Source organism: Poromitra crassiceps (genome assembly GCF_964638095.1).
Source record: "Poromitra crassiceps genome assembly, chromosome: 13".
Lineage (NCBI taxonomy): Eukaryota > Metazoa > Chordata > Actinopteri > Beryciformes > Melamphaidae > Poromitra > Poromitra crassiceps.
The window spans coordinates 12796960-12824929 of NC_139644.1; the positions used below are offsets into that span (position 1 = coordinate 12796960).

Sequence of the window (27970 nt, forward strand, 5' to 3'; positions counted from 1 at the left end):
AGATCAAAATACTGCCAAACCACGCTGGTTTTTTTACGAGACGTTTTTTGGTGCTGACTAGCGAGGGTAGTGGCCCGTTTAACCGACTAGTCGCGCACATCCCTAAGAAGGAAGAGAAAAGGAGACACCTTTATGGTTTTCATGTGTGTCCACCTACTCGTGTTAAAGCCATCCCTGATTCTACAAACCGCTCCCTCCATTACGTATTCACAGCCTCAAACAGACTCTTATTCAAGAGCTTATGATGCGACCATGCTGTTGAACACAATCACAATGAGAGTAATGGTTGTAATTGGTTCTCTGATGCCAAACATCGACTGGTTGAGAGTGTGTTATCGCTACGTGTTTGGTATGTCTGCGCGCGTGTGTGCGTGTGCACGCGTGTTTGATGTATGTTTATCTGCGTGTGCCTGCCTCTACGTGCCCATGATGTGTTATTTCTGCACCGTGTGTGATGTGTGCAGTGACAGTGAGGCAGGCGAGATGAAGACAATCACTGCTGACAGCCAGCGATGCCACAGTGTGGAATGGAGAGGGGGGGGGGGGGAGCTGCATGTCATTACAGCTCTGACTCTCTCTCTCTCTCTCTCTCTCACACACACACACACACACTCACACATCCACAGGAAAGACAGCAATGATTACCGACAAACGAGCAAATAACATGTCCCCGCTCCCCCTCCCTGGCAAATTGAACTCAAACTGTTATGAGAGACGTGCTGCGTAGTGAACAGAGGATTGTTTTGAACGCTCACAAATCCTGAAGGCTTTCTGAATCATTGGGGGGGGAAAGCTTCTCTGTAAATCACTAGTGTTTAGTGTGTGTGTGTGTGTGTGTGTGTGTGTGTGTGTGTTTTGTGTGTGTGTAAGAAGTGATCCTCACAAATCAGGTCCCTCCCTGGTGGTAGGGTTGTCACAAATGACTAGAATGTCTAACTTTGATACCAATACCCAGGAAAATATCGATACTCGACATCATGCATCAAAATAAAGGAAGACCGATGGAGGGACAGACGCACGCTTCTCCATAATCTAGGTCCGATAAAACTAAGATGTTGCACTTACACAGCAGATTACCCCCGCTCTAGACATCTGAACACTTTTGGCTTGTTGAAGCAACAGATACCCAAGATAGGGAGGGAAAGATCTGTTAAGAGAAAGCACTGCTGCTATCGACAGTGTTTCAAATGAGTATTGTATCGGTTTCACATTTTGAATATATCGATAATGTTGCAAATGAGTATTGTATCGGTTTCACATTTTTTATATATCGATACTGTTGCAAATGAGTATTGTATCGGTTTCACATTTTTAATATATCGACACTGTTGCAAATGAGTATTGTATCGGTTTCACATTTTTAATATATCGATACTGTTGCAAATTAGTATTGTATCGGTTTCACATTTTTAATATATCGACACTGTTGCAAATGAGTATTGTATCGGTTTCACATTTTGAATAAATTGATACTTTTGACAGCCTCAGTGCCTGGTGTGCAGTATACACCATGTCGTTTGCCGGGGGGAGGAATGCTCATCGAGCGTAAACAAAACACTGTGCCGTGCGTTGGTCGTCCCTGTGCACACGCAGCGCCCCCTGCCTGCACTTTACTGTACCTCCTCACCTGTCAGTCGCTCTCTGCATGTGCAGTGACATCATCATCCTCGTGTCAGCGTGTCTCCGTGCGTGTCCTTTTATATCTCGTGTCAGCGTGTCTCTGTGCGTGTCGTTTTATATCTCGTGTCAGAGTTCAGCTTTAGGATGACGCTGAAAGCCAACATGGCTCTTTAGCCATGTCAGATGATTGGAAACATATCGCAGAAAAATGCCATATGGAGGCAATATCCTGTCCGGGGCTATAGAATATATTCAATAGACTCTTTTCTCTCTCTCTCTCTCTCCTGCCGCTGGAAACTAACACATGCACGTACACACACACACACACACACACACACACACACACACACGCATACATACAGTACATACACATACATACATACACACACACACACACACACACACACACACACACACACACGTACATACATACATACATACATACACACACACACACACACACACACACACACACGGAAGTGATCATGTGTTGGCAACAGAACTGTTTACGTGCGTTTCTTCCTCCTCGAGTAACAATACATCGCTCCATTCCAAACAATGGCAACGAACACCTTGAGTCAATCTCACTGCCAAACAGCCATACATCACACTCTGCATGTGTGTTCTGTGTCCTGTTTGTCCTGTGTGTGTGTGTGTGTGTGTGTGTGTGTCTTGTCACACTGTTTTCTGCCACTCCCTTTGTGTGCCCTTCCGTTCTTTCTGTTTGTCTGTGTGTGTGTGTGTGTGTGTGTGTGTGTGCGTGCGTTTGGCCTGGTTCCCACTGCAGATTACTAATTAAGTTCTAGTAAGCGGTGCATGCCTGGCCTTCAGATCCACTTCCACTCTCGTTAACACACAAGCACACACACACACACACACACACACAGAGTGCCCGCACGCACAAACACACACACACGAGTGCCCGTGCACACGCACAAACACACACACGAGTGCCCGTGCACACGCACAAACACACACACACACACACACACACACACGAGTGCCCGTGCACACGCACAAACACACACACACGAGTGCCCGTGCACACGCACAAACACGAGTGCCCGTGCACACGCACAAACACACGTACACACTTCAAAGCGAGCGCACTCCACACCGCCAGGATTAAGAGGCGATTGAAGAGCCTGATACAGCCTCAAAGTGCCTTCAGCACCCAAATGCCTTCGGCAGGGCACAGGTAGTCTGTTTGAAAGTGCTTACGCGCACACACACACGCGCACACACACACACGCACGCGCGCACACACGCACACACGCGCACGCGCGCACACACACGCGCTGGGCTTTTAATTGAGCTCTGATAGTGCCTTTGTATTTGGCTCAGTTGTGCTGGGCTATCTGTATCTGTACTCTCCATATCTTTATGGGCGGTATTTGCAGCCATTTCTCCTGTGTGTTTAGATGGTTGAGCTGTATAATATATGATGTGCTAATGCTTCCTGCTATATTCCCCTGAGTGACTGCAGGTAAAGGAATAGGCTAGTAGCTAAGCTCTTTATGTTTTTATGAACCATCTGAGCCTGTTTGTGTGTCAATGTGACCATATGTTTCCACAGTGAGACACACACACACACATATACTGTACAGTTAGATGCACAGGCAGACACACACACACACACACACACACACATACGTGTACAATGCACAGTCACACATATTGTACACCGACTTGATTACCTGGCAAACACCTGCACGGTTCCTTCTGATGTTTGACTTTGGTAGAAACATTTTCACTATTGATCTTATTGATGTGAGGAAGAATAAATCGGGCACATACAGCTGCACAATATGGCTATATTCCAGCTAAATTACAGTGTGCAAATGCTGTATTGTCAAGTCAACTTGGCATCTCAGGGCTTGTGGAGACTTGGATTATGCCATGTGAGCAGTATGGAAGCGCTTTATGTGTTTTTTCTGTTGTTTTTGACTTTTTTTTTTACTCATTAACAGGGGTAGGCTAGCCCTATACACAGTATATATATATATATATTAATTTATATATATTTATAAATATAAAGATTTCCACAATAACTGTCACTTTAACAGAGTCAAGATGGAATGGTTGCAAAAAAAAGGCAGACAACAAATGTGTCAGGTGTAGGAAAAACTTTAGAAGACTCGATTTACGCCCCCCCACCCCCCCCCCCCCCCACACACACACACACACACACACACACACACATACAGACACACACACACACACACACACATACAGACACACACACACACACACACACATACAGACACACACACACACACACACACACACACACACACACACACACACACACACACATACACACACACATACAGACACACACACACACAGACACACACATACAGACACACACACATACAGACACACACACACATACAGACACACACACACACACACACACACACACACACACACACACACACACAGCTCTTTCTCCTGCCTCCTCTCTCTACACCCTCTTTGTCTCTTCCTCTCTCATCAGCTGCTATAGGGCCCCTTAGGGATGCCTGAGCCGCCACTCAAAGAGCCCTGGCACAGGAAGACAGGCGCGTCTCCGTGGTGACGGCTGTGTGTTTCCGTGGTGACAGGTGTGTCCGCTCGGAGCAGCCGGCGGTGTTTGTCAGGAAGTGTTTGGACGGGGTGGAGAGTCCAAACGCAGCTCAGGTGTTGATGGCTTTGAGGGGTGCGCTCGCTCAACCACTGTTTGCTAGTGAGTTGTCTGTCTGTCAGTGGCTGTCAGGATTAGGCAAGAGACCTCGAGCTGTGTGTGTGTGTGTGTGTGTGTGTGTGTTTGTGTGTTTAAATCAAGGGGGCCGTTTTGGTTGGTTGCGCTGAGGCCAATGCCAAAGTACCAAAAGCGGCAGTTCTTCAAATGGCCACTTGAGGCTGGCTCCAAAAGGGAGTCATTCCCTATTCACCCCTATGTTAAAATGCCTGCATTTACTGCTTAAATAAACATGTATACAGCCTGGTTCATGACAACCGTACAGTCAGGGGGTGAATTTGTATACAACTCAACATCTAGTCAAACAAATCTGTTGAATGCCTTGCCAATAGAGAGCCCCAGGAATGAGTCTGGAAAACATAGATGCTAACACTTCCTGGTTCTTCACTGTTTTCGCCTATGGGATTTTTGAATGGGTTTTTGGCGCGATGCTTCAAATAAGGTCTCTGGGCAACGCAAGCTTAATCAAATGCGAACCAGTGTTCAGCAGGATAATCTTCACACATGAGGACCACTTTTATGAATTTTTAAGCTTTTACGTGCCGTTAAAAGGGCGGCTAACTAGCAAACGGCTAAATGAGACTACACTGTTGAGTCGACGGGGATATTATACGTCAATAACGTCATCACTTCAAAGGACGAACACGGAAATTCTCTTTCCCTCACCTGGTTCAGCCCGGGGTAATCAGTGCACAGCAGCGCACACATCAACAACACTCCAGGTTGAGTGGTGACGTGACGGGGAAGCCTATGCGACACTGTGTGTAGTTCTGGATTAGCTTAGCACAAGCTTTTTACTTCTAGGGCTCGCATTTACGCTTCAAAACTCATGAAAGTGGTCCTCATGTGTGAAGATTATCCCGCTGAACACTGGTTCGCGTTTGATTAAGCTTGCGTTGCCCACAGACCTTATTTGAAGCATCGCGCCAAAAACCCATTCAAAAATCCCATAGGCAGAAACAGTGAAGAACCCGGAAGTCCGCGACTTCCGCGTTCCGACTACAAAAATACGTCATCCCTGGGGCTCTCTCTATTACGACCTGTTTCCCCCTTTAATTGAAGCCGTATTCTTACTCCACTCCTTGCTTAGCGCACCATCACCATACTCGCAGGCAGCCATTGACATCCCATATGAAATCCAACACTTCACACGTCATTATCTCTCTCCACTGCACAGCCTCTGGTTGAAGCTCTGGCATCCCGACACACAGCTCGCTGAAAGGAGAGGGGATCCAGTATGAGACACTGGGCACTGTTAGCTTCCAGCTGGCTAGCTTCCCACAGAACAACAACAGAACAGCACAACAAGAGACGAGCAGCGCTCAATAAACTCCTAACAACAATCTCCATTCACTGCCATGCTGTCTCCTCTGTGTTGTGTCTCTCCGCCTGCCCCGCCCGCTCTCTCTCGCCCCGCCCGCTCTCTCTCGCCCCGCCCCGCCCGCTCTCTCTCTCCCCTCTTTTGTTTTTTTCTCTCTCTCCAGCTAATTGGCAGCAACGTTTTAATTCCCCCCCTCCCCTTCCTGTTAAGTGATGAATCGCTGGCGACGGATCAAAGGGGGAGCGCTGCCCGCCGCTGCCTCCTACTGGCACACATGGGCACTGGGCCTGGCACCGCGCCCAGGGGCCACAGGCCTGCACGGGGGACACACTGCCAAGAGGCAGAGGTCAACGTGCCTGCGTGTGCGTGTGTGTGTGAGTGTGTGTGTGAGTGTGAGTGTGTGTGTGCGTGAGTGTGTGTGTGCGTGCGTGCGTGCGTGTGCGTGTGTGTAAGCATGAGTTTGGCGGGGGGGATGGGGTGTCTCTGTGTGCTTCCTAACGGCAGATTCAATTTTACAACTCTCTCACTGTTGGTTTCAATCTCTCTCGCTCTCTCTCTCTCTCTCTCTGTCTCTCTCTCTCTCTCTCTCTCTCTGTCTCTCTCTCTCTCTCTGTCCGTCTGTCTGCGTATCTCTTTCTCACACTCCCCCTCTCCCCTCTTGTTGCAGACCAACAGCAGGCTGAAGCAGATTGAGAAGGAGTGCGGTCAGAAGCTTGCCAAGTCTGCCCAGGTAATCACTCTTCTCTCTTCCCCCTTTCCCCCCCACTCTCTTTCTCTATGGTCCCCTTTTTGCACTGGACTGTCTGAAAGAACACACACACGTACAGATGGTAGCACACACACACACACACACACACACACACACACACACACACACACACACACACACTTGAATACACAGCAACCCGCCCTCTCCTGCAGATACACGCGTGCACGCGCACAAGTAGTAACACGCGTGTTCCGCTCCTCTTGGCATGAGGTTTGTGTAAAGCTGACGCAAATAAATCTACATATAAAATGCAGAGGTTACTGTCTTACATAAAGAATGGCTGAAGCCTGACTGTCTCTCTCTCTCTCTCTCTCTCTCTCATCCAGAGGCGTTAGAAGCGGCTACTTGGAAAGTTTACCGCCACGCGGCTCAAAAGGAGCTTTGAAAAGTTTTCCGGGTCTCATACCTGAGAGAGAGAGGCCATTTACACCTGGCATTAACATGCGTTTTCTGAAATGGGTGTCCTCTCAATCGCGATGCGGACGTGCACGATTCTGCATCGATTCACAAATGTCAAAAATCGATTATTTTGTTTTTTATTTTGTTTTTATTTTGTTTATTTCTTTATCAAATATAATATAATGGAAGTACATGCAGTTGTTTATTTTAATTATGGGGAAAAAAAGTGATGCATCGATTTAAGATGCATCGAGATGCATCGATAATCGTAATCGAATCGTAGCCCTCTGAATCGTAATCGAATCGTGAGGCCAGTGAAGATTCACAGCCCTAATTTACACTTGTGTTCAATGTGTACACAATGCATCCCTGACCACCTCCGGAGGTGGTTTGGCCGATCAGATTGCAATCCATCTTCAATGCGTTTTGGGGGCGTTTACACCTGTACTTTCAAGTGATAAAGCACAATCAGATTGCAATCTGATGACAGAAAACATGTTAATGCCAGGTGTAAATGGCCTCGGACGCAGTTTGTTTTCTAGCTTTAGATAATGCTAATGGTTGGCCTTAATCAATAGATCGCGCTATCCCCAGTGGTGTGCCTGACCAAGTTGGTGCCCTAGGCAAGATTTTTGCTGGTGCCCCCCCCCCCCTCCCCCCTCCCCCAAAGAAAATATAATTAAGCAATATATCACGAGAGCAAGTGTGTTGTGGTGAATATATCCCGCTGATAAGCTGTTATCCCACGAGGCCGCAGGCCGAGTGTGATATATTCCACAACACACGCTGCTCGAGTGCTATATTGCTTTTATAAAACGGTTTCCAAGTATAATAATATAATAATAATAATACTATAAGTCCGACTGGCATTTTATTCTGATAGAGTCAGTTGAAACACTACTGTAAGGCGGGACCTCTAGCAAGAAGATAGACGTGCGGGTGATTTGATTGGATCGTTCTGGAGACTGAAGTCGACATTGGCCAATCCTGGCGCTTGCTGAGAGCTTTTGCAAAGCCCCACACCAGAGCCATATGCCTACACCAAGTAACGTTACGTCTTATTTAGAAATGCGGGGTTAAGAGTGAGGGCGCGCGAGAGAGGGGTTAAGACATTAGCCTATTCTTGTACAAAACATCATTTTCTGCTAAGTATTAGTAAAGTTATAAGCGAAGATCGATTCACAAGGATCTGAAAGGTGTCTCCGCCATTTTGTTTTTGAGGTACTTTTAGTAAGAGAGTTGCGCCATCATGCGTCCATAATGACTCATTGTAAGGACTAGTGACCCTCCATACAGCAGATCAGGAGAAAGCTGTTTGGCTGGAGCGCAGCGCTGCCTTTTAGTAAGAGAGTTGCCATGGCAACCAATAACCCATGGCCATGGGTTATTGAACTCGGTTACTGGAATTATACAATGGCTGTGAACCAATCAGATTGCTTGATTTGAGAGAGACGTTTTATAATAAAAATTATATCGCAGCTAATCCAGCACTGCAGTGCAGGCTCAGAATCGCCCTTCCCCAGTGGCGCTGGAAGTACTTTTAGGTAGGGGGTGCTGTAAGGAAGGGTCTCTCGGTGCTGCCCGCGAGGGCAGCGCCGAAGAAAATTTTACGTTTTTTGGACTTTCATCCATATTTAGAAGAATATTTAATTTTAAATTAACATTAGGATTATACTGTTGTGATGTCATTATTCAGTATCTTCTCCTTTTCTAACTCACTTTCATGTAAGCACCTGCTCTCCCTTTAGTCGTTTTACACTACAACAGACAGAAACACAGGCATAAACACTGAACTTATTATTATTATTATTATTATGGAAAACCAGATTATGATGAAAATCAAACACTTTTGAAGAGAGAGCGTATGAAATAAGATTAGAGTTGGGAAGCACAAACTGTTTTTTAATGCATCTTGTTGGTGGTATAAACACAAGACAGCCAAATCCAACAATTTCGAAAATCCATTTCTTGCCACCAGGGGGTGCTGCAGCACCCTCAGCACCCACCTTCCAGCTCCCTTCCCCCACTCTGGGAAAAAGCTCCGAGCAGGTAGAAGGGGGCGCGGCCGCGCAGTGGGTGGGTTGGTATGGATTAGGGACCATGGTGAAAGTGCTGCAGCCCGGGCAGCCAGAAAGCCAGAATTAGAAAAATGATTTCACTATTATTTAAAGACTTAAGACGTTGTTCTTCTTATTTTTGTCTACTATTGTAAAATAATAGTAGGCCTATTATCATGAAAAAGTATTTGTAAAAAAAAAAAAAAATTTTTTTTTTTTTTTTTAAGCGCCCTTAGCATTTGCCTAGTTCGCCTAATGGACGGCACGCCACTGGCTATCACCTTCACAGTTCACACATCTTTTTGTGCCAGCGTCCTGCGCTTGGATTTGTAATGGCGTGTGTGTGGGCTTTAAAGATGCTACAAGTTCAATGGAAGAGCGTCTTATTATGTTTCTTTCTTCTTCTTTACTTTCTCTCACTCCTTCTCGCCACCGTCCTTCTGTCCCGTCCTCTCCCCGTCGCGGCGTCCTCTGGTGGCGTCGTCGAGACCTCTCCTCTCGACGGCCATGGGGTTCACTTTTAGACTGAGCCCACTTAGTTAAAACCAGGGGGCAACTCTGCTCTCCAGCCAGGAAGATATAACTTCCCAGTACTACTACACACACTATCGTTCAGCAAAATGTCTCCGAGAGTTCAGGCAGCTTTTAGCTCGCCGCTAATGTAAGAAGCAAAACAGCCTGAGTGGTGTTTACATTACAAAAGAGAGGAGTTTTCTTCCTTTCTTCCATCATGTAGCGTAGCGGGCTAAAATATCACAATCATTTGGCCCTAATTGCACCTCGTTACCCAAAGAAGCAATTCAAATCCTTCAAATCTGGGTTTTTGTTGTTTTTCTTTCTTTCTTCTCCTCCTTTCAATCCCCCCCCCCCCCCCCCCCCCCCCCCCCCCTCCGCCTCGTTTGGGGCTGGCTGGGCGAAGGCGCAGAGTTGAAAGCGAGGTTGACAAGCAGATGTTGTGAGAAAACGGTAGCTTATTAGGTTACACAATGGCCGACTTCAAAGGGAGTCGGGCTGCCGTGGCGAAAGTTCAGCCGCGTTCGCCCGCTTCGGCGGTTTGCGTGGCGCGCGGCCGCCGCAGACAAAAGCAACAAGTGATTAATCGTGGTGTTTTGAGGGACGACGACGACAGACACAAAGCTGGCACAGGTCCAACAAACAACACACACACGCATTAAAAGAAAACCTGTGTGTGTGTGTGTGTGTGTGTGTGCAGAATTCAACACCTTTTGTCCAAGTGTTATCGTTATATACAAAGGCTTATGCAGACGCTGTGGCTGTGTGCGAGCGTATTAATATGCGTGATTATAATTCAGACGATTTGTCGGTGGGCTCGGGTGGGCTTTTGTTTTGAGAGGTAGAAGGTGGAGCGGGGGGGGGTTTCTGTTGCCTTCCCCCTCGGGGCGACTCAGCCAAATGTAAACAAGAGGCCTTTGAACCTCAAAGGCTAACCCCGGCTGTTAACCCCTCAGTGTCTGACAGGGGGCATCGCTCTTCAGCTCGACCGCATGGCTAATAGCCCAATTAAAAACGTACCGCGCCATACATTATCCTGAGGGGACGAGAGACACGTACACATGTTTACGTCCATGCATACGTGCATCTCTCTCTCTCATTCCCTCTTTCTTTTTGTCTCTCTCTCTCTCTCTACCTCTCTCGTGCGCACACACACACACACACGCACTCACGTAGCTTCTGCTAATTAGCGTCTTCTCCGATGCGGTCCCGTGTGTTAAGCGTCGAGCTGGGGGAGTGCGCCGGTCCTCCTGGGTGACCTGTGAACCGAACGGGGCTGCGCTCTCTTCCCCCCACTTAGCGATCAGGATGCAGTGGGTGGTAGCGCTGATGCTGGTGGGAGATCATTACGTCTCTCTATCCCCTCACCGTCGTACCATGGGAGGAGTGGGTAGGAGGTAGAGAGGGAATTTACCATTTTACCATTCATGGGAGAGGATGAGAAGCGGCAGCGCATGCTGGAGGAAAGGGGTTGGAGTTCACACCAGCGCGCTGATGCAACCCGTGCCTCAGTACAACACCGGGGGTTCATTAGCAACAAACAATGTTCACACGTGACCTCCTGAAGCTCACACATGACCTCCTGAAGCTCATAACTGTACACATAGCAGGACCTGTTACATTATTTATTCATTTTGGATACATTATCAGTCGTTAAATAATGCTTGGAAACAGTGATTTACCTGCTGACACCTGTTTCACTTGAGGCTGTTATCTCTATTGATTATTGTTCAATGGAAGTTCAAGTGTAGGTATTTATAGAGTTATAGATGATCTTCACTCATCATTAGGAGCAAACATATAATCCACCCGTTTCCTGCCTGACACTTTATCAACAACCTTAGGTTTGTGGCACTCTTCAGTAGGGATGTCACGATGCTAGAATTTCTACTAAGATACCGATACCCAGGAAAATATCGATGCTCGATACCATTTTCGATACCACGGTAAGGGGGGGGATGACGACACATCAAGAAGCATAAAAATAAAGTTAGACAGATGGACGCCGGACAGACGCACACTTCTCCATAACCTAGGACTGATAAAACTTTGAACTTAGACAGCAGATTAGCCCTGCTCTAGCCATCAGAACACGTTTAGCTTGTTGAAGCAACAGATACCCACCAATGATAGTGTGGTAGAAAATTGAAGTTCCATTCGCATTTCCTAATCAATAAGTTATAAGCTATAATTGCATACACATAATTAATGCTATGAGTTATTAGCCATAAGATATCTCACAAATGCATATTTGGACAGGCAGACACATAGGAGGAGATTTCTCCCCTTTGCTCTGGCCTTCAGAGGGCTCAGCATGACAATGGCCATGAGACAGGAACACTTGCTGATACAGACAGGAGCCCTGTAGGCTCCAAGTCAAGTCATCACCCCTCCTCTCTCTGTTTCTCTCTGCCTTCCTTTGCTTATAAAGCATATGTCAAACTGTCAGTCATCACTGACTATTTGGACTCTGTACATTGATCAGATGGTACATTGAGATTCAGTCACTCCTATAATGCAGTTTATAGGAGAATGTTATGGTTTTAAATATACTTTTATAAGACATCTTTCTGGCTCTTGGTTTCAATTAATTAGGTTTATATAAGCTGTTATAATTATCATATAGCGGATGAGGAGTGGTAAATTCCATACTATAACAATAGGGAGGGGAAAATCAGTGATTTTTCATTCAAAGAAAGCACTGATGGTATCAAAACTGTTGCAAATGAGTATTGTATCCATTTCAAATGTTTAGTACTGATACTTTCGGTGCTATCGATACCTGTTGCAAATGAGTATTGTATCTGATTCAAATGTCCAGTATTGATACTTTTCGATACTATCGATACTTTTGACAACCCTACTCTTCAGTGCATCTCATTGAGGCGTTCAGTTACCATTTTTTCAGATGTCTTCAGGTTAGAGACGATGTGAAAACACTACAAAATATGAACGTCCCTTTATCTGAGGTTTACAAGCATCCATGGGAGGATGAGCTGGATCCACAAATCTCAAATGATATGGGATGAAAGCTTACAATATTCCTACTTGTTCTATGAATGCCAGACACTGCCTGATTCAGTTTAAACCAGTGCTGCACACGTTATGCTACTGAAAATCGAAACTGAATAAAATATTCCCCAGTGTTGCCCCCTCTCTGCGACAAGTGTCAGTTCCAATACATTTCTTTAATCCACAGTTTTGTACTTGGCCCCACAATAGAAAACCGTTGGACCAAAATATTCAACATCCTCTCCAATATACATTCTGTATATTGTAACCCTGGTGCCCTAAGGGGGTGTAACCCCGGTGCCCTAAGGGGGTGTAACCCTGGTGCCCTAAGGGGGTCTAACCCCGGTGCCCTAAGGGGGTGTAACCCCGGTGCCCTAAGGGGGTGTAACCCTGGTGCCCTAAGGGGGTGTACCTCAGTGCCCTAAGGGGGTGTAACCCTGGTGCCCTACGGGGGTGTAACCCCAGTGCCCTAAGGGGGTGTAACCCCGGTGCCCTAAGGGGATGTACCTCAGTGCCCTAAGGGGGTGTAACCCCGGTGCCCTAAGGGGGTGTAACCCTGGTGCCCTAAGGGGGTGTAACCCCGGTGCCCTAAGGGGGTGTAACCCCGGTGCCCTAAGGGGGTGTAACCCCGGTGCCCTAAGGGGGTGTAACCCCGGTGCCCTAAGGGGGTGTAACCCTGGTGCCCTAAGGGGGTGTACCTCAGTGCCCTAAGAGGGTGTAACCCCGGTGCCCTAAGGGGGTGTACCTCAGTGCCCTAAGGGGGTGTAACCCAGGTGCCCTAAGGGGGTGTAACCCAGGTGCCCTGGCTAAATTCAGACATGGGAGCTTCCTTCCATCATCACCTAATCATCCCTCGATATCTAATTGGCACATTCAGTCCCCAACTCTCCACCATGATAGCTGATGTGTGCTGAGTGTTCTGGCACAAACTGGATGCTGTGCGACACATCGGTGGATGGATGCGTTGAGTCCCCTCCTCCTGATATGTGAAGCGCTTTAAGTACTTAGACAAGTGCTATATAAATGCAATTATTATCAATTATCAATTATTGGGTGTCCGGGTAGTGTAGCGGTGTAGATTCCCTGCCTACCAACACGAGGGTCGCAGGTTCGCACCCACGTGTCACCTCCGGCTTGGTCGGGCGTCCATACAGGCACGATTGGCTGTGGGGAGGGAAGCTGGATTGGGGGTATGTGCCCTGGTCGCTGCACTAGCGCCTCCTCTGGTCGGTCGGGGCGCCTAGAGAACTGGTGGTAATAGCGTGATCCTCCCACGTGCTACGTCCTGCGGGTGAAGCGGCTGGCAACTGTGCATGTGTCGGAGGAAGCATGGCGCTAGTCTCGGCTCTCTCCAGATCGGCAGAGGGTGGAGCAGCGACCGGGGCAGCAGGGGGGACAATTGGCCAAGTAGAATTGGGGAGAAAAAAAGGGGGCGGGGGGAATTCAATCTATTATTATTATTATTATTATTGTTGTTGTTGTTGTTGTTCTCATGCTTGTGAAATACTGTAGTACACAAATCTCAAGATTTTTGCACAAAATGCTTCCAATAAAAAAACATTTGAAACAGACAGTTAATGTCTCAAGCTCATCAGCATTTCTCTGTCCACTCCGTTCCCCACTAATCGACATCTAAAAGAGCCTGTGACCCTCCCCGGTGTTTCCACTGTAACTCGGCTTAAGTCAACAGCCTTTTCTCCCCCAGCGGTGCCCATCACTTTATGGCCTGGCTGATTTCACCGTCACACCCCCTCCTTCCATTCCTCCTCCTTACTCAGCGCAGGTTCACACGGAGGTAAGCCTGCCAGCCAGCTCTGAGCAGAGATGCTCGGCGAGGCTGTGAAAATAGACAAGTCTCACCAGACCAATTACAGACTTAAAACGGCCTGGCTGGCTATCAGACAGGAGAAGGTGGTGCGGTGTAAATACAGGAACAACCAGACAGACGGCTGAGTTCACTCGCTTTAGCGTGCAGCCACACCGCCCCGGGCCTGAAGACCAGCAGATGCAGGGAAGCTATATTGCAAAATAATTATTACGCCCAGAACTGATGTTCCCATAATAATGTGCCATTTGTTGCTTTCATGTGGCTCCCCTCACTGACTAAATAAGCTTAATCTCCCTCTCATCTCCCCCCCCCCCTCTATCTCTCCCACTCTCGCTCTCCCTCTCTCTCTCTCTCTCCCTCTCTCTCTCTCTCCCTCCCTCTCTCTCTCCCTCCCTCTCTCTCTCCCTCCCTCCCTGTGGTCGACTCGCCCCGCTCTAACTCCCGTACTCCCACACGATGTGCAGATTGGAGCAGGGCTAGTCCTCCAGAGTTTGCACACGGTAAACAATTATCTGTCTAGCCCGGGGCGAGCGACAGCACTGCCCCCTCTCCCTCTCTCTCTCTCTCTCTCTCCCCCTCTTCCTCCCTCTCTCATCTTTCTTCTTCCTTTCCCTGACAGTGGCTTAAGTGGAATGTTAATTTTGACTGGAGCATTTCAAAGCTAAGGCAGCTCCTTTTCATCTTGGTGTGCACCACAAGTTCACCAACACAAAGTCACTCTGCTCTTCAAAAAGGACGTGTCCCCCCCCCCCCTCTGGCTATTTTTTTTTTACCCCTCTCTCTCTCTTTGCTTTCTCTGTCTCTGTCTCTGTCTGCATTTCTCTGTTCTGTCTGGTCTCAAAAAACACACTCTGGGAAAAAGCAATGTTTCAAGGCGATTGTTGCTGCCGTCCAAATCCATGACAAATGTGAAATGATTTCCTCCCCCCATATCTGCAGGTCACTTTGTGAGCCCAGTGAGATGGAAGGAAATCAGAACAGCGTTTTGATGAGTGAACGTGTTTTGTGTTTTGCATCTGGCAACAGGTTCTCTCAGCACGTTGGCGTTCGTACTGTCAGTCGTTTTTAAAACGGCACTTTCTGGGAGTGCATTTATCAAGCATAACACAAATGAGGAAAAAAATCGTTTAACTTATAGTCAACTCTATCAGCAGCACTGGAAAAATGTTCCTAAGAGAAAGATGGGTAATTTTTGTCAATTATGCCAATTAATCCTCTGTTCGCTCATCTTGACCAGTAGCTTTAAAAAAACATGCTGATAACGTGATGTCATATCCTGTTTCACTCTGCGTATCAGTCTGGACTCCAACCCGTCCACATCTATCTCAGTGGGCGGGAGTACTTGCCTTGACAGACAAAACTCCTTCAGCCAATCGGCGTCTCCAAATCAAATCCACTTGGAAGAACAGCGAAAACGTCTTTTCCAGAGAAACTCTGGTGGAGCATTTTCTGTCAATCTTGTGCACACACCAGAAATGAAATATAAATATTTTTCTCCTCTCCCGCATCCATCCATCCATCTCTCTGTCTGTCTGTCTGTCTCCCCTCTCCTCCTCACCACTAGCTCATTGCGGAGCTGCAGACGTCAGTGTGCGACTCCAAGGAGGAAGCTGTTCGCCTGCAGCAGGCGATGGTGCGGCAGCTGGAGGAGGCCAACGCGCGCTGGGACCAGGAGAGGAGGACCGCCAACCGCAATGCTGACCAGGCCAGCAAGGTCAGTGCTGGACACTTGCTTTGCCAGATACTGCACTGTGAGCACAATTATTAATCACATTTATTCATCTGGATGGTCTTGTTTGGATGGAGTTGTTGCATCTTATTTTAACATCTTCACAAGATCCACTACATACTACATACAAATCAATACACCATTAATTAATTAATTGATTAATTGTGCAGACCTGTGCCACACCAGTTTAAGGTTCTAGTACACATGTAACTTGTACCATATGAAGTTGACATTTCTTAGCCAATACAGAAAACTGCAGTTGTGGAACATCTACACTGACCCTAATGGAGGGGTCGAACAGGCAGCCATCTTCATTCAGCCGTCCATAGAGAGGCAAAGTGAACGTCACTTCCTGCTTCAACACTGTACCAGAGATTTTCATCCACCATTTATTTTCCCATAGAAATTTCGTAAAATGCTTATAAAAATAGTTTTACTTGGTCAAACCAAACGGTTCAGATATATTTAGAATCGGGAGAGACCACATAACATTTCACTCGGACCAAAAATTATAAAAATATTTTCTTTAAATCCGCAGTTTTTTTTTTAACGTTTTTGTCCGAGTGAAATGTTCTATGGTCTCTCCCGATTCTAAATATATCTGACCCGTTTGGTTTGACCAAGTAAAACTATTTTTACAAGCATTTTACGAAATGTCTATGGGGAAAATAAGTGGCGGATGGAAATCTCTGGTGCAGTGCTGAAGCAGGAAGTGACGTTTCACTTTGGCTCTCTACAGAGCTAGGCTGCTAGCGGGTTCTTTTGTCACTGGTCTCTGTTGTAAGTTACCCTCCAGACTTTAAGGAGGGGAGGCGCCGGCCGGCAAACTGCACCCCCAGAAAAGCCTCCTTGTCTGGATGGGACTTTTATAGACGAGACACGGGTCGCCTTTCTTTTGTCGAGACGTAGTCACAGTTATGCTGCACGCGCTCTGTCACTTTTATGACTAGTTGCAAACTCTATAGTGTCTTTAAGTGGCTCGTATGCCCTGTGTGTCTGGCTGGAGCGTGTAAATCTGTCTGCCGCACTCCTCGCTTCTTTATTTACTCTCATCCTCGTTTAGGAGTTATTTCCACTCCCTTGTGCTCCTTCTGCTTTTTCACCTCTCACCTTTTTGCTTTTAATGCCTGCTTTTGTTTTGCGCTATAAACCAGCAGGGCCCAGTTGCACAAAGCATCTTAGGTTAAGATGCCCCTCAGAGTCCGAGTTAAGGTGTCCATAAAATAGAATCGGCTGCACAAAACACCCTTAAATCTTTTGCTTATGTTTTCCTTAAAATGTTTAACCTTATGGAGAAGATTTGAAGTGTGTTTTGTGCAGCCGGTTCTATTTTATGGACACCTTAACTCTGACTCTGAGGGAAATCTTAACCTAAGGTGCTTTGTGCAACTGGGCCCCCAGACTATTCATCATTCAACTTGAATAGTCAATAAAATAGTCCAGACAGTGACTGCACCTACCTACAGTCAAACCTATATAGTGGATAGATCAAACTCTATTCATTTAGCTTAAATACTTGATCCTATATAGAATAAAATATCCTGTGATTCTGCAGATTTTGCTGCGAGGGAAAAAGTACGATGTGCCTCCTGGCCTTCCCTGCATCCAGACTGAGACACAGTTGATTGGGTGTGTCTCTCTAAATAAAGACTTGTTGTGTCTGGGATGACATGACCTTGTCTGTCTGTGGTTGCAGCTGCCACATACAGCAGGGAGGCAGGTTCTATTGCTGCGTTCCATTTGCACTGGAAATTGGGAATTTCCCAGTTCACAGATGGGAACGCCCCACCCTGTGATGTCACCTGAACTCGGATTTCCTACTCGGAAACTCGGGGAACCTCACCAACCCTGACCTCAAAATCCAAGATACAACAGTAGTGAAAGCTGTAGTAATATAGTGTTTATTAGCGCTTCTCTCTTATTTGTGTCTCATTAAATCAGTTGTACACACAGTACTGTCTAACTTCTATCTGGGGACATGTTGCTATGTTGTTTGTATGTGCAAAATACCACAAAATGCATTGTTATCAGCTGGCATTGCTAACAATGGCTACCCTGGCTAGAGCTAACCCTGGCTGGTTTTCCATTTTACTGGAACGCGGTCAACTCGGGGTGTGCCGTCATTCAACTGGGAAATTCCTAGTTCCCAGTGCGAATGGACCGCAGCATAAGAACCTCCCTCCAGATCTGCTCTCCTTCGTGGCCCTGGTATCCCAGGCCCCCTTCACTCGAGTCCTGGGTATTCTCCACAGGAGTTCAGTTTGCTTTGGGTCAAATCAGCCCCAGCCCAGCTCCACACGAACGTCAGAAATGCCTCTTCTTCTGTTCCTATCCAAACATGTGGTTGATTGACAGCGTGGGCTGAAGGTGGTTCATTCGTCCACCTTAACCAGTCCAGATCCTCCACTAGTGTTCTACAGCCACATAGGGCTGATGTCACTTTATCTTCTTGATCAACCACTGGACTGGAGAACTTCAGATGTTGTCGTTTCATGATTTTCCTGAAGGTTCCACCAAAACTGTTCCAGGGAGTAGCTAGCTACCCATAACCTTTGACTGCCGTCCAAATGGAGGAAGAATTAATTATCTTAGATATATATTGTGCTTCTGTGACCTATGCTTTGTTATTGAATCCATCATTACACTTTCTGCGAAATGCTTGCCATTATTATTTCAAATATAATGAAAGAAAAATGACATTAAAGCACCACTTTAAGGGAGATTTGGTGACATTAGAGATGTTTTTACTCGCCTGTTTTGTAGCTTTGACGCTAATATGATGTACCATCCGTGACGCAACACACACACACACACACACACACACACACACACGCTCTCTCTCTCTCTCTCCTATTGTGTGTCAGTGTTGTTAGTAGAGCGAGGCTGTGGCATCTGTGTTGGGAGCAGATAAAGCCTTTTCTGTTTCAATTATCTGTGTCCTCATTATTATCACCCCCCCCCCCCCCCCCTGTGTTAACCACCCGCTAATGAGACTCCAATTAACGGGTGAATTGTTAATTAAAGGCCAGACACGAGGGGAAAGAGAGAAGAGAATCAAGAGGAGAGGACAGGAAAAGACTGGTCGAAGAGACGAGGAGAGAAGAGAAGGGTGAGATGGCAAACAACTGAAGGGAGGCAAAGAAGGAAGGAAAGAAAGGAGGACACAGAGAGGATAGAGGAAGCAAACAGAGAGATGAGAGGGAGAGAGGGAGGAAAGAAAAAGAATGAAAAAGAGAGAGGAATAGCGGAGAGCTGTCAGTGGGCCATGGAGGGAGTGTGTCTCCTCACTGGGCCACGGAGGGAGTGTGTCTCCTCACTGGGCCATGGAGGGAGTGTGTCTCCTCACTGGGCCATGGAGGGAGTGTGTCTCCTCAGTGGGCCATGGAGGGAGTGTGTCTCCTCACTGGGCCATGGAGGGAGTGTGTCGCCTCAGTGGGCCATGCAGTGAGTGTGTCGCCTCAGTGGGCCATGGAGGGAGTGTGTCACCTCAGTGGGCCATGGAGGGAGTGTGTCTCCTCAGTGGGCCATGGAGGGAGTGTGTCTCCTCACTGGGCCATGGAGGGAGTGTGTGGCCTCAGTGGGCCATGGAGGGAGTGTGTGGCCTCAGTGGGCCATGGAGGGAGTGTGTGGCCTCAGTGGGCCATGGAGGGAGTGTGTCTCCTCACTGGGCCATGGAGGGAGTGTGTCTCCTCACTGGGCCATGGAGGGAGCGTGTCTCCTCACTGGGCCATGGAGGGAGTGTGTCTCCTCACTGGGCCATGGAGGGAGTGTGTCTCCTCACTGGGCCATGGAGGGAGTGTGTCTCCTCACTGGGCCATGGAGGGAGTGTGTCTCCTCACTGGGCCATGGAGGGAGTGTGTCGCCTCAGTGGGCCATGGAGGGAGTGTGTCTCCTCACTGGGCCATGGAGGGAGTGTCTCCTCACTGGGCCATGGAGGGAGTGTGTCGCCTCAGTGGGCCATGGAGGGAGCGTGTCTCCTCAGTGGGCCATGGAGGGAGTGTGTAGCCTCAGTGGGCCATGGAGGGAGTGTGTGGCCTCACTGGGCCATGGAGGGAGTGTGTCTCCTCACTGGGCCATGGAGGGAGTGTGTCTCCTCAGTGGGCCATGGAGGGAGTGTGTCGCCTCAGTGGGCCATGCAGTGAGTGTGTCGCCTCAGTGGGCCATGGAGGGAGTGTGTCACCTCAGTGGGCCATGGAGGGAGTGTGTCTCCTCAGTGGGCCATGGAGGGAGTGTGTCTCCTCAGTGGGCCATGGAGGGAGTGTGTGGCCTCAGTGGGCCATGGAGGGAGTGTGTGGCCTCAGTGGGCCATGGAGGGAGTGTGTAGCCTCAGTGGACCATGGAGGGAGTGTGTCTCCTCAGTGGGCCATGGAGGGAGCGTGTCTCCTCAGTGGGCCATGGAGGGAGCGTGTCTCCTCAGTGGGCCATGGAGGGAGTGTGTAGCCTCAGTGGGCCATGGAGGGAGTGTGTCTCCTCAGTGGGCCATGGAGGGAGTGTGTCTCCTCAGTGGGCCATGGAGGGAGTGTGTCTCCTCAGTGGGCCATGGAGGGAGCGTGTCTCCTCAGTGGGCCATGGAGGGAGTGTGTAGCCTCAGTGGGCCATGGAGGGAGTGTGTCTCCTCAGTGGGCCATGGAGGGAGTGTGTCTCCTCAGTGGGCCATGGAGGGAGTGTGTCTCCTCAGTGGGCCATGGAGGGAGTGTGTCTCCTCAGTGGGCCATGGAGGGAGTGTGTCTCCTCAGTGGGCCATGGAGGGAGTGTGTCTCCTCAGTGGGCCATGGAGGGAGCGTGTCTCCTCAGTGGGCCATGGAGGGAGTGTGTAGCCTCAGTGGGCCATGGAGGGAGTGTGTCTCCTCAGTGGGCCATGGAGGGAGTGTGTCTCCTCAGTGGGCCATGGAGGGAGTGTGTCTCCTCAGTGGGCCATGGAGGGAGTGTGTCTCCTCAGTGGGCCATGGAGGGAGTGTGTCTCCTCAGTGGGCCATGGAGGGAGCGTGTAGCCTCAGTGGGCCATGGAGGGAGTGTGTCTCCTCAGTGGGCCATGGAGGGAGTGTGTCTCCTCAGTGGGCCATGGAGGGAGTGTGTCTCCTCAGTGGGCCATGGAGGGAGTGTGTCTCCTCAGTGGGCCATGGAGGGATTGTGTCTCCTCAGTGGGCCATGGAGGGAGTGTGTCTCATCAGTGGGCCATGGAGGGAGTGTGTCACCTCAGTGGGCCATGGAGGGAGTGTGTCACCTCAGTGGGCCATGGAGGGAGTGTGTCTCCTCAGTGGGCCATGGAGGGAGCGTGTCGCCTGCTGCTGACATTGTTTCCATGCTGCTCACTTCAAAGGGCCGGGTTTAGGAAGAGAGCGAGGGGGCGAGAGACAATGGGAGGGGAAGAAAATAAACATCAAAGTTAGAGCCGCGCATTTGAATTAGGGATAATCCCAAAACAGTTGTTCTGAAATGCACCGGATCAGATGTCCCCTCTCTCCTCTCCTCTCTCCTCTCTCCTCTCTCCTCTCTCCTCTCTCCTCTCTCCTCTCTCTTCTCTCCTCTCTCCTATCCTCTCTCCTCTCTCCTCTCCTCTCCTCTCTCTCCTCTCTCTCCTCTCTCCTCTCTCCTCTCTCTTCTCTCCTCTCCTCTCTCCTCTCTCCTCGCCAGCCCCCATTCTGCTGTTTTGAGCCTGATTTCAGGCAGCTCTCCCTCTGTGGCTCGACTCAGAGCCGTGTCTATAGAAGAGTCGCCATATCTCCATTCACTCCAATGGACCAGTTTTTTACTCTCAAGAGTTCCAGGAAGTAATGCTCTGGATTAAGCAGCGCTGTCGAGTTGCAGCAAAATGACAGTCTGTGTTGTACTTTGAAAGTTTTTTTTTTTGTTTTTTTTTATCAAATTGTACATTATCAGCTTTATTTTAGCATTCAAAAGTAGCGCGAGACCCCTTCCTGGCTGTTCATTGGCTAATGAGTCACATTTTGGTCCTGCGCTGATACCACTCTCTCTCTCTGTAAATTGCTCTGGCTCTACTGTACGTGTGACTTCTCAAATGTGGGCGTCGACCGAAGAGACCTTTGTGTCTCGTAAAGCCGTTTTTAGAACGACGTTAGCACAGTTAAGTATGCTCATTATCTGCCGGGGCTTTTTCACACGTGGGCTTTAAGTGCACCACTATATTTGTGTGGTGGTGTGCATATGAGCAAGTGTGTGTGTGTGTGTGTGTGTGTGTGTGTGCGCGCGCGCCTGTTTGCGTGTTTGTATTCTCGGACAGGCACCATGATTTTGCATTGCTGGCCCCGCTCAGTTTGAATAGCAAATGGCAAAGCGTGCTGCAGACCTGAGTGCACCCGGGTGCTGCTGCTCCGGCTTTCTTTGCATACTAATAAGCAGAGGGAAAACAGGGAGAATCTGGGTCAACAGATTAGGCCTCGCAGTGTCTTCTCACTACAACACTGAGGTTTGCTTCTCTGTCTGGACCTTCTCCAACCACCAGGTTATCATCTGCAGCGTGTTCGCCAAGCCCCCGACGCACCGGCTCAACTAGAAAGGACCAGCGGGCAACTAGAGCCCGGCCGATGCGTCACCTCACGTCTCCTGTGTCGGGCCGAAAAGTTGCATTTGAACACAACGCAAACAGGACAGCCGACGGGCAACTAGCGTTTGCTTATACAGTACCATTTCACTCATTTCAACGGTTTTGTAATGTAGTAACTTCTAATCGAGAACATGTCTGATAAAAAGTTGCAAATGGCTCTGGCTTTGTTAGCACTTGTCTGGTCTGTTGCGTGTGGAAGAAAGGAAGAGGTGGAGGTGAAACATAAGGAGAAACAGGACTAAATGGGTGATATCAGGCAGCGAGAGGCCAGAGGGACTTTTCCAAAAGGCACGTGGTCGTGAACATATCCGTGCTTTGGAATGATCAGATGGGATGAATTTGGAAAATGAGCAGAGCGTTTTGTGCGTGCTGCGTGCCCTCTCTTCTCCTGCGCTGACCAGCCAATCAGAGTGATTTCTCTCACCAACGACCCGACGCCGAATCATGGACTGGTGTGTCTGGTGCTTTAGGGTCACTGTCACTGCTGTAACGCTTGCCTGCACCATGGCTCCTGCCTTACATGCTTGGCTTGCTGGGGAAGCTAAGCAGGTCTGACTCTGGTTAGTCCTTGGATTGGGAGAGCATGGTGCTGGAGGTGGTGTTGGAGGACCAACATGGAGGTACCCTCTGGTCTCATGAATAATATCCCCATCCAGCCCTTGATAACTAATTGGCAATAACATAAAGTAACAATTTACTTTATCTTTTCTTTTTCTTTTTTTTCTTTTCTTAACTCATCTTGATTTGTGCAATTCTTGCGGTTGCCTCCTCGTTACCGGGGTAACTGTTACCGGGGTAACGGTTACCCCTTTCACCAAACCGTGTCACACGTGTGTCTGGATTTGAGGGGCTGAAAAATGCAACGATATTAGTAAGGTTGTCTTTGTGCATGATGGGACATGCGTTGGTGTGTGGCCATTATGTGCAGGCGATATTTTTGTCTGTGTGTGTGTGTGTGTGTGTGTGTGTGTGTGTGTGTGTGTGTGTGTGTCAGAAATGTGCAGCTGCCAAATCTGACAGAACTCAAGCCCACATTAGCCTGCCAAGCGAAAGGTACAAAGACACACACACACACAGGCCTTCTCTCTCTCTCTTTCTTTCTCCAACTCTTTCTCTCTCTCTCTCGTTCCAACTGTCTCTTCAAACTCTGTCTCCAACTCTCGCTCTCTCTCTTTCCAACTCTCTTCAAACTCTTTCTGTCTCAAACTCTCTCTCTCTCTCTCACCACACACACACACACACACACACACACACACATGCTCACCTCGCCCTGCCAAAAGGGAGAGAGGTGGCTGGTGAATAAACAATGGCACTCCGCCCATAGTGTCACCCGCCTGGGCTTTGATCAGCACCGCTGTTCCTGCTCCCCACAGCCACGCTGCCTGCCTGCCGCACACACACACACACACACACACACACACACACACACACACACACACACACAGACACACACACAGACACACACACACACACACACACACACACACAGAGAGACAGACACACACACACACACACAGACACACAGACACAGACACACACACACACACACACACAGACACACACACACAGACACACACACACACACACACAGAGAGACACACACAGACACACACACACACAGACACACAGACACACACCTTTAAGTCGGTGTTCCTGTTTCATACATGGGCCTACACCTCTCTCTCTCTCTCTCTCTCTCTCTCTCTCTCTCTCTCTCTCTCTCTCTCTCTCTGTGTCTCTCTCTCTCTCTGTGTCTCTCTCTGTCTCTCTCTCTCTCTCTCTCTCTCTCTCCATCACTCACACACAAACACAGCTTTGAGTTAGTGCCCTTGTCTCTTCAGTTGGTGCTGCCAGCCGGCTGCCATACCACTAGAAGTGAACTTTGTTACACCATGAGGGACATTGCTTTGGAGAAACTAATGATATCCATACAGTTTTATTAGCAGGTCTGTATTGGTTGAAGTTATGCTTCAGTATATTATTAAGTGAAGTCTTGTGTTTAATCTTTGTTTCATGTGCCGAGCATCCTGACAGGTGACAGGTCCCTGCAGGGACCCAGACGCATCTGTGTATATCTCTCACTCAAACCCTCTCAAACAAACTCACACTCACTGGCATCGCTAACACACACACGCCCCCCCCACACACACACACACACACACACTGTGTTTCCACAGACACACATGCACACACACACACACACACACACTGTGTTTCCACAGACACACACACACACACACACTGTGTTTTCGCATGCACACACACACACACCCACACACACACAGTGTTTCCACACACACACACACACATGCATGCATGCATGCACGCACGCACGCATGCGCGCTCACACACACACACTGTTTCCACACGTGTGCACACACACTCTGTTTCTACACAGGCACACACACACAGAGACTCTGTGTTCCCACACGCGCACACACACACTCCACACACGCGCACACACACCTTGTTTTTCCACACACGCGCATGCACACACACACACTGTTTCCACACACACACTGTTTCCACACACATGCACACACACGCACACACCTTTTGATCTGGGCCCATGCAGCAGTAGCTGGTAGTGTCAGTGGCAGAGCAGGAGCTGTTGTAGTGTCCTCTCTCTCAGAGAGGTGACAGCTATATGTTACATAATGCACAAGTGGTCATTGTGTGGCTCTTGTTGTGTCCTGACAGAGAACATGTGAGGTGTGCAGCTCTTTGTCAGCAAGAGATGGACTCCAGTCATCAAGGCACATCGCTGCCATGCTTTAATGCACGGATACAAAGTAACGAGGGACAAGGTGCTACGCTAGCTACACACACACACACACACACACACACACACACAGGGGCTAGGTGTAGCCGCTGCAGGTGTGTGTGTAGTTCTGTAGTTATGTATGCATTAGTTTCTGAGGGGGTTGAAAGGATGTCTTTGCCTGCGGGAAGAGATGGCAGCACTGGATCAAGAACAGGTGTGCTGCTGCTGGATACCCTCTGTTGCAGAGGCAAAGAGCTGCTTCAAATCATGGTGTGTGTTTTTGTGTGTGTGTGTGTGTGTGTGTGCGTGCGTGCGTGCGTGTGCGTGTGAGTGTGTGTCCTTGAGCACATGCATGCCCGTGGTCTTTGTGTCAACCTTGAACTGAAGTTTATGACGCTCTCTCTCTCTCTCTCTTCCTCTCTTTGTGAGCGAGCGAGAGAGAGAAGCTGCACTCTGGCTTCATTATTCTCTTAATGTTTCTTATTTGTGTCGGGTGTTGTTCTGATGTCTTAATACAACCCAGTGGAAACCATTTGCCACATGCTGCGGTAGATTCCCTGCCTACCAACACGAGGGTCGCAGGTTCGAGCCCCCATGTTCTCTCCGGCTTGGTCGAGCATCCATACAGGCACGATTGGTCGTATCTGCATGTGGGAAGCTGGATTAAAGGTATGTGTCGTGGTCACTGCACTAGCGCCTCCTCTGGTTGTTCGGGGTGCGTGTTCAGGGGGGGTGACTGGGGGAAATAGCATGATCCTCCCATGCACTACCTACATGTGCTAGTCTACCAGAGGGGGTGGAGCAATGGAAAGAAAGAAAGAAAACTTGATAAAAACAAATCTAAGTAAATAAGTAATGTCTTCACTTCAATATCCTACAGATATGAAGTGTGTCAAATGAAAGGCTGATATACAATTATGCCCTAAAAGCCCAATAATCTGAAGGTAGTGAAGTGATAGTTCTACAAGGGGAGCTCCACTCCAATTTCCAATTAGGCCTCAATTGCCTATCTTGTGCAGTGTGTAGTGTACACGCTCTATTATGGTGTTGGTGTCAGGTAAAAAAAAAAGGTCTCAACTTGGAGACGATCTATATTATATAGATCGTGCACGCGCCTTAATTTAAGTGGTTATGTATGGTATATGTCTGTGTGTGTCTGTGTGTGTGTGTTTCTCTGTGTGCACCTCTGTGTGTGTGTGTGTGTGTGTTTCTCTGTGTGCACGTCTGTGTGTATATGTGTGTTTGTGTGTGTGTGCGTGTGTGTGTGTATGTGCACGTCTGTGTGTGTGTGTGTGTGCACGTGCACGTGCACCTCTCCATGTGTAGCTGGTGCTGGCTGATGGATGTGTTTTCCGGCCGTGGGCAGATCCCCGGCACTGTTTGATGGTGCTGCTATCAGAGGAGGTGGAAGTGGGAGAGAGATAACATTCCAGGATGCTACGTGGGAACAGCATATAGAACATGCACCATTCATGGACAACAAAAGGAAATGACTCATTTAGACCACAGGCCAACAAGCAAAGCCACCGCTGAGTACAGCACATGAAGGCTAATGGCTTTTAGAGCTGCATCCCACTTTGAAGAGTTCCAGCTAAATGCAACAGTCATGCTTTTGATGTGACTTCCATGTTATACTGTAGCTCAGGAGCTAACAGGGTCAAAGATCATACTTAACCCATTGATACCTGATGCAGCATTTGCGTGTATATCCCTCATTTGTGTGTGTATCCCTTTAAGACCGCGAACCGCGTCACGCGGTTCACGGTCTTAAAGGGATACACACACAAATGCTGCATCAGGTATCATTGGGTTAAAATATGTATCCTTTGGACTTTCTATATGTACTTTACTGCATACTGTATATACTGTTGTCTGTTTTGTGTTTTCTGTAGCCACTTGCATGAATGCAATGAATACTTTTCTCATGAGAAACGCAGACATTCAGCCCAGATTTGAGTCGCACAACCACATAGGACAATATTGTCAAGAGACGGGCGTCCGGGTAGTGCAGCGGTAGATTCCTACCAACACCAGGGTTGCAGGTTCGAGCCCCTGTGTTACCTCCGGCTTGGTCGGGCGTCCATACAGGCACAGTTGACCGTGTCTGTGGGTGGAAAACCGGATTAATCATCCGGTTTTCCACCCTCCAGGCTGCCGGAAAGCCATTAGAAGAAGAAGAAGAAAAAGAATTCCTGGATGTTTTGTGTATTACAGCCATGTCCTGGCCGCCTTGCATGCAGTGATGTCTGGTCTGAAAGCATGTCAGATATTGGGACCAGCATGGACATAGTGACAGATGTGGCTATGGACTTTGGCGGAAACTCTGGAGGGAGTGGATCACTCTGCCATCAGTCAGATGGTCAGGCCATCATGCTGGAGTGTGCCAAACTGGACAGGGGGATCAACCATTTTGTTGACACTGTGCAGCAAGTCACAGCAGAGGTTAGCACGCAGCCTCCAGAGGTCATGTTCGAACTGCCAGCCAGGAGGAGAAGGAGCGGTTTGAGGAGAAAATACCCAGGCTCTCTGTCGGTGAGCTGCAGAAACACCAGAAGGTGCTGGCCTTCAAGGAGAGCATCCAAAACTTTCTCAGCCAAGCCAACCCGGAGGACGCGGAGGACGAGGACGTCTCTGTCACACAGAGCCAGAT

The 27970-nt window shown here is 48.5% G+C and overlaps 1 protein-coding gene and 1 pseudogene across 2 annotated transcripts in view; both read left to right on the forward strand.

Moving 5' to 3' along the window:
• cep112 (centrosomal protein 112) overlaps nt 1-27970 on the forward strand; it is a gene marked incomplete at its 5' end in the record, with an annotated part of 169800 nt that overhangs the window by 118798 nt on the left and 23032 nt on the right. The window contains 2 exons of the mRNA XM_083648557.1: nt 6352-6414; nt 15827-15976. Of these exons, the coding sequence (XP_083504683.1) occupies nt 6352-6414; nt 15827-15976 (213 nt within the window). The remainder of the gene's footprint in view (nt 1-6351; nt 6415-15826; nt 15977-27970) is intronic.
• Nucleotides 27580-27970, forward strand: part of LOC310787799 (E3 SUMO-protein ligase NSE2-like) — a 5077-nt pseudogene continuing 4686 nt past the window's right edge. The window contains exon 1 of the transcript in view: nt 27580-27970. This exon is cut by the window's right edge and continues 224 nt beyond it. The product of the transcript in view is annotated as an E3 SUMO-protein ligase NSE2-like (transcript).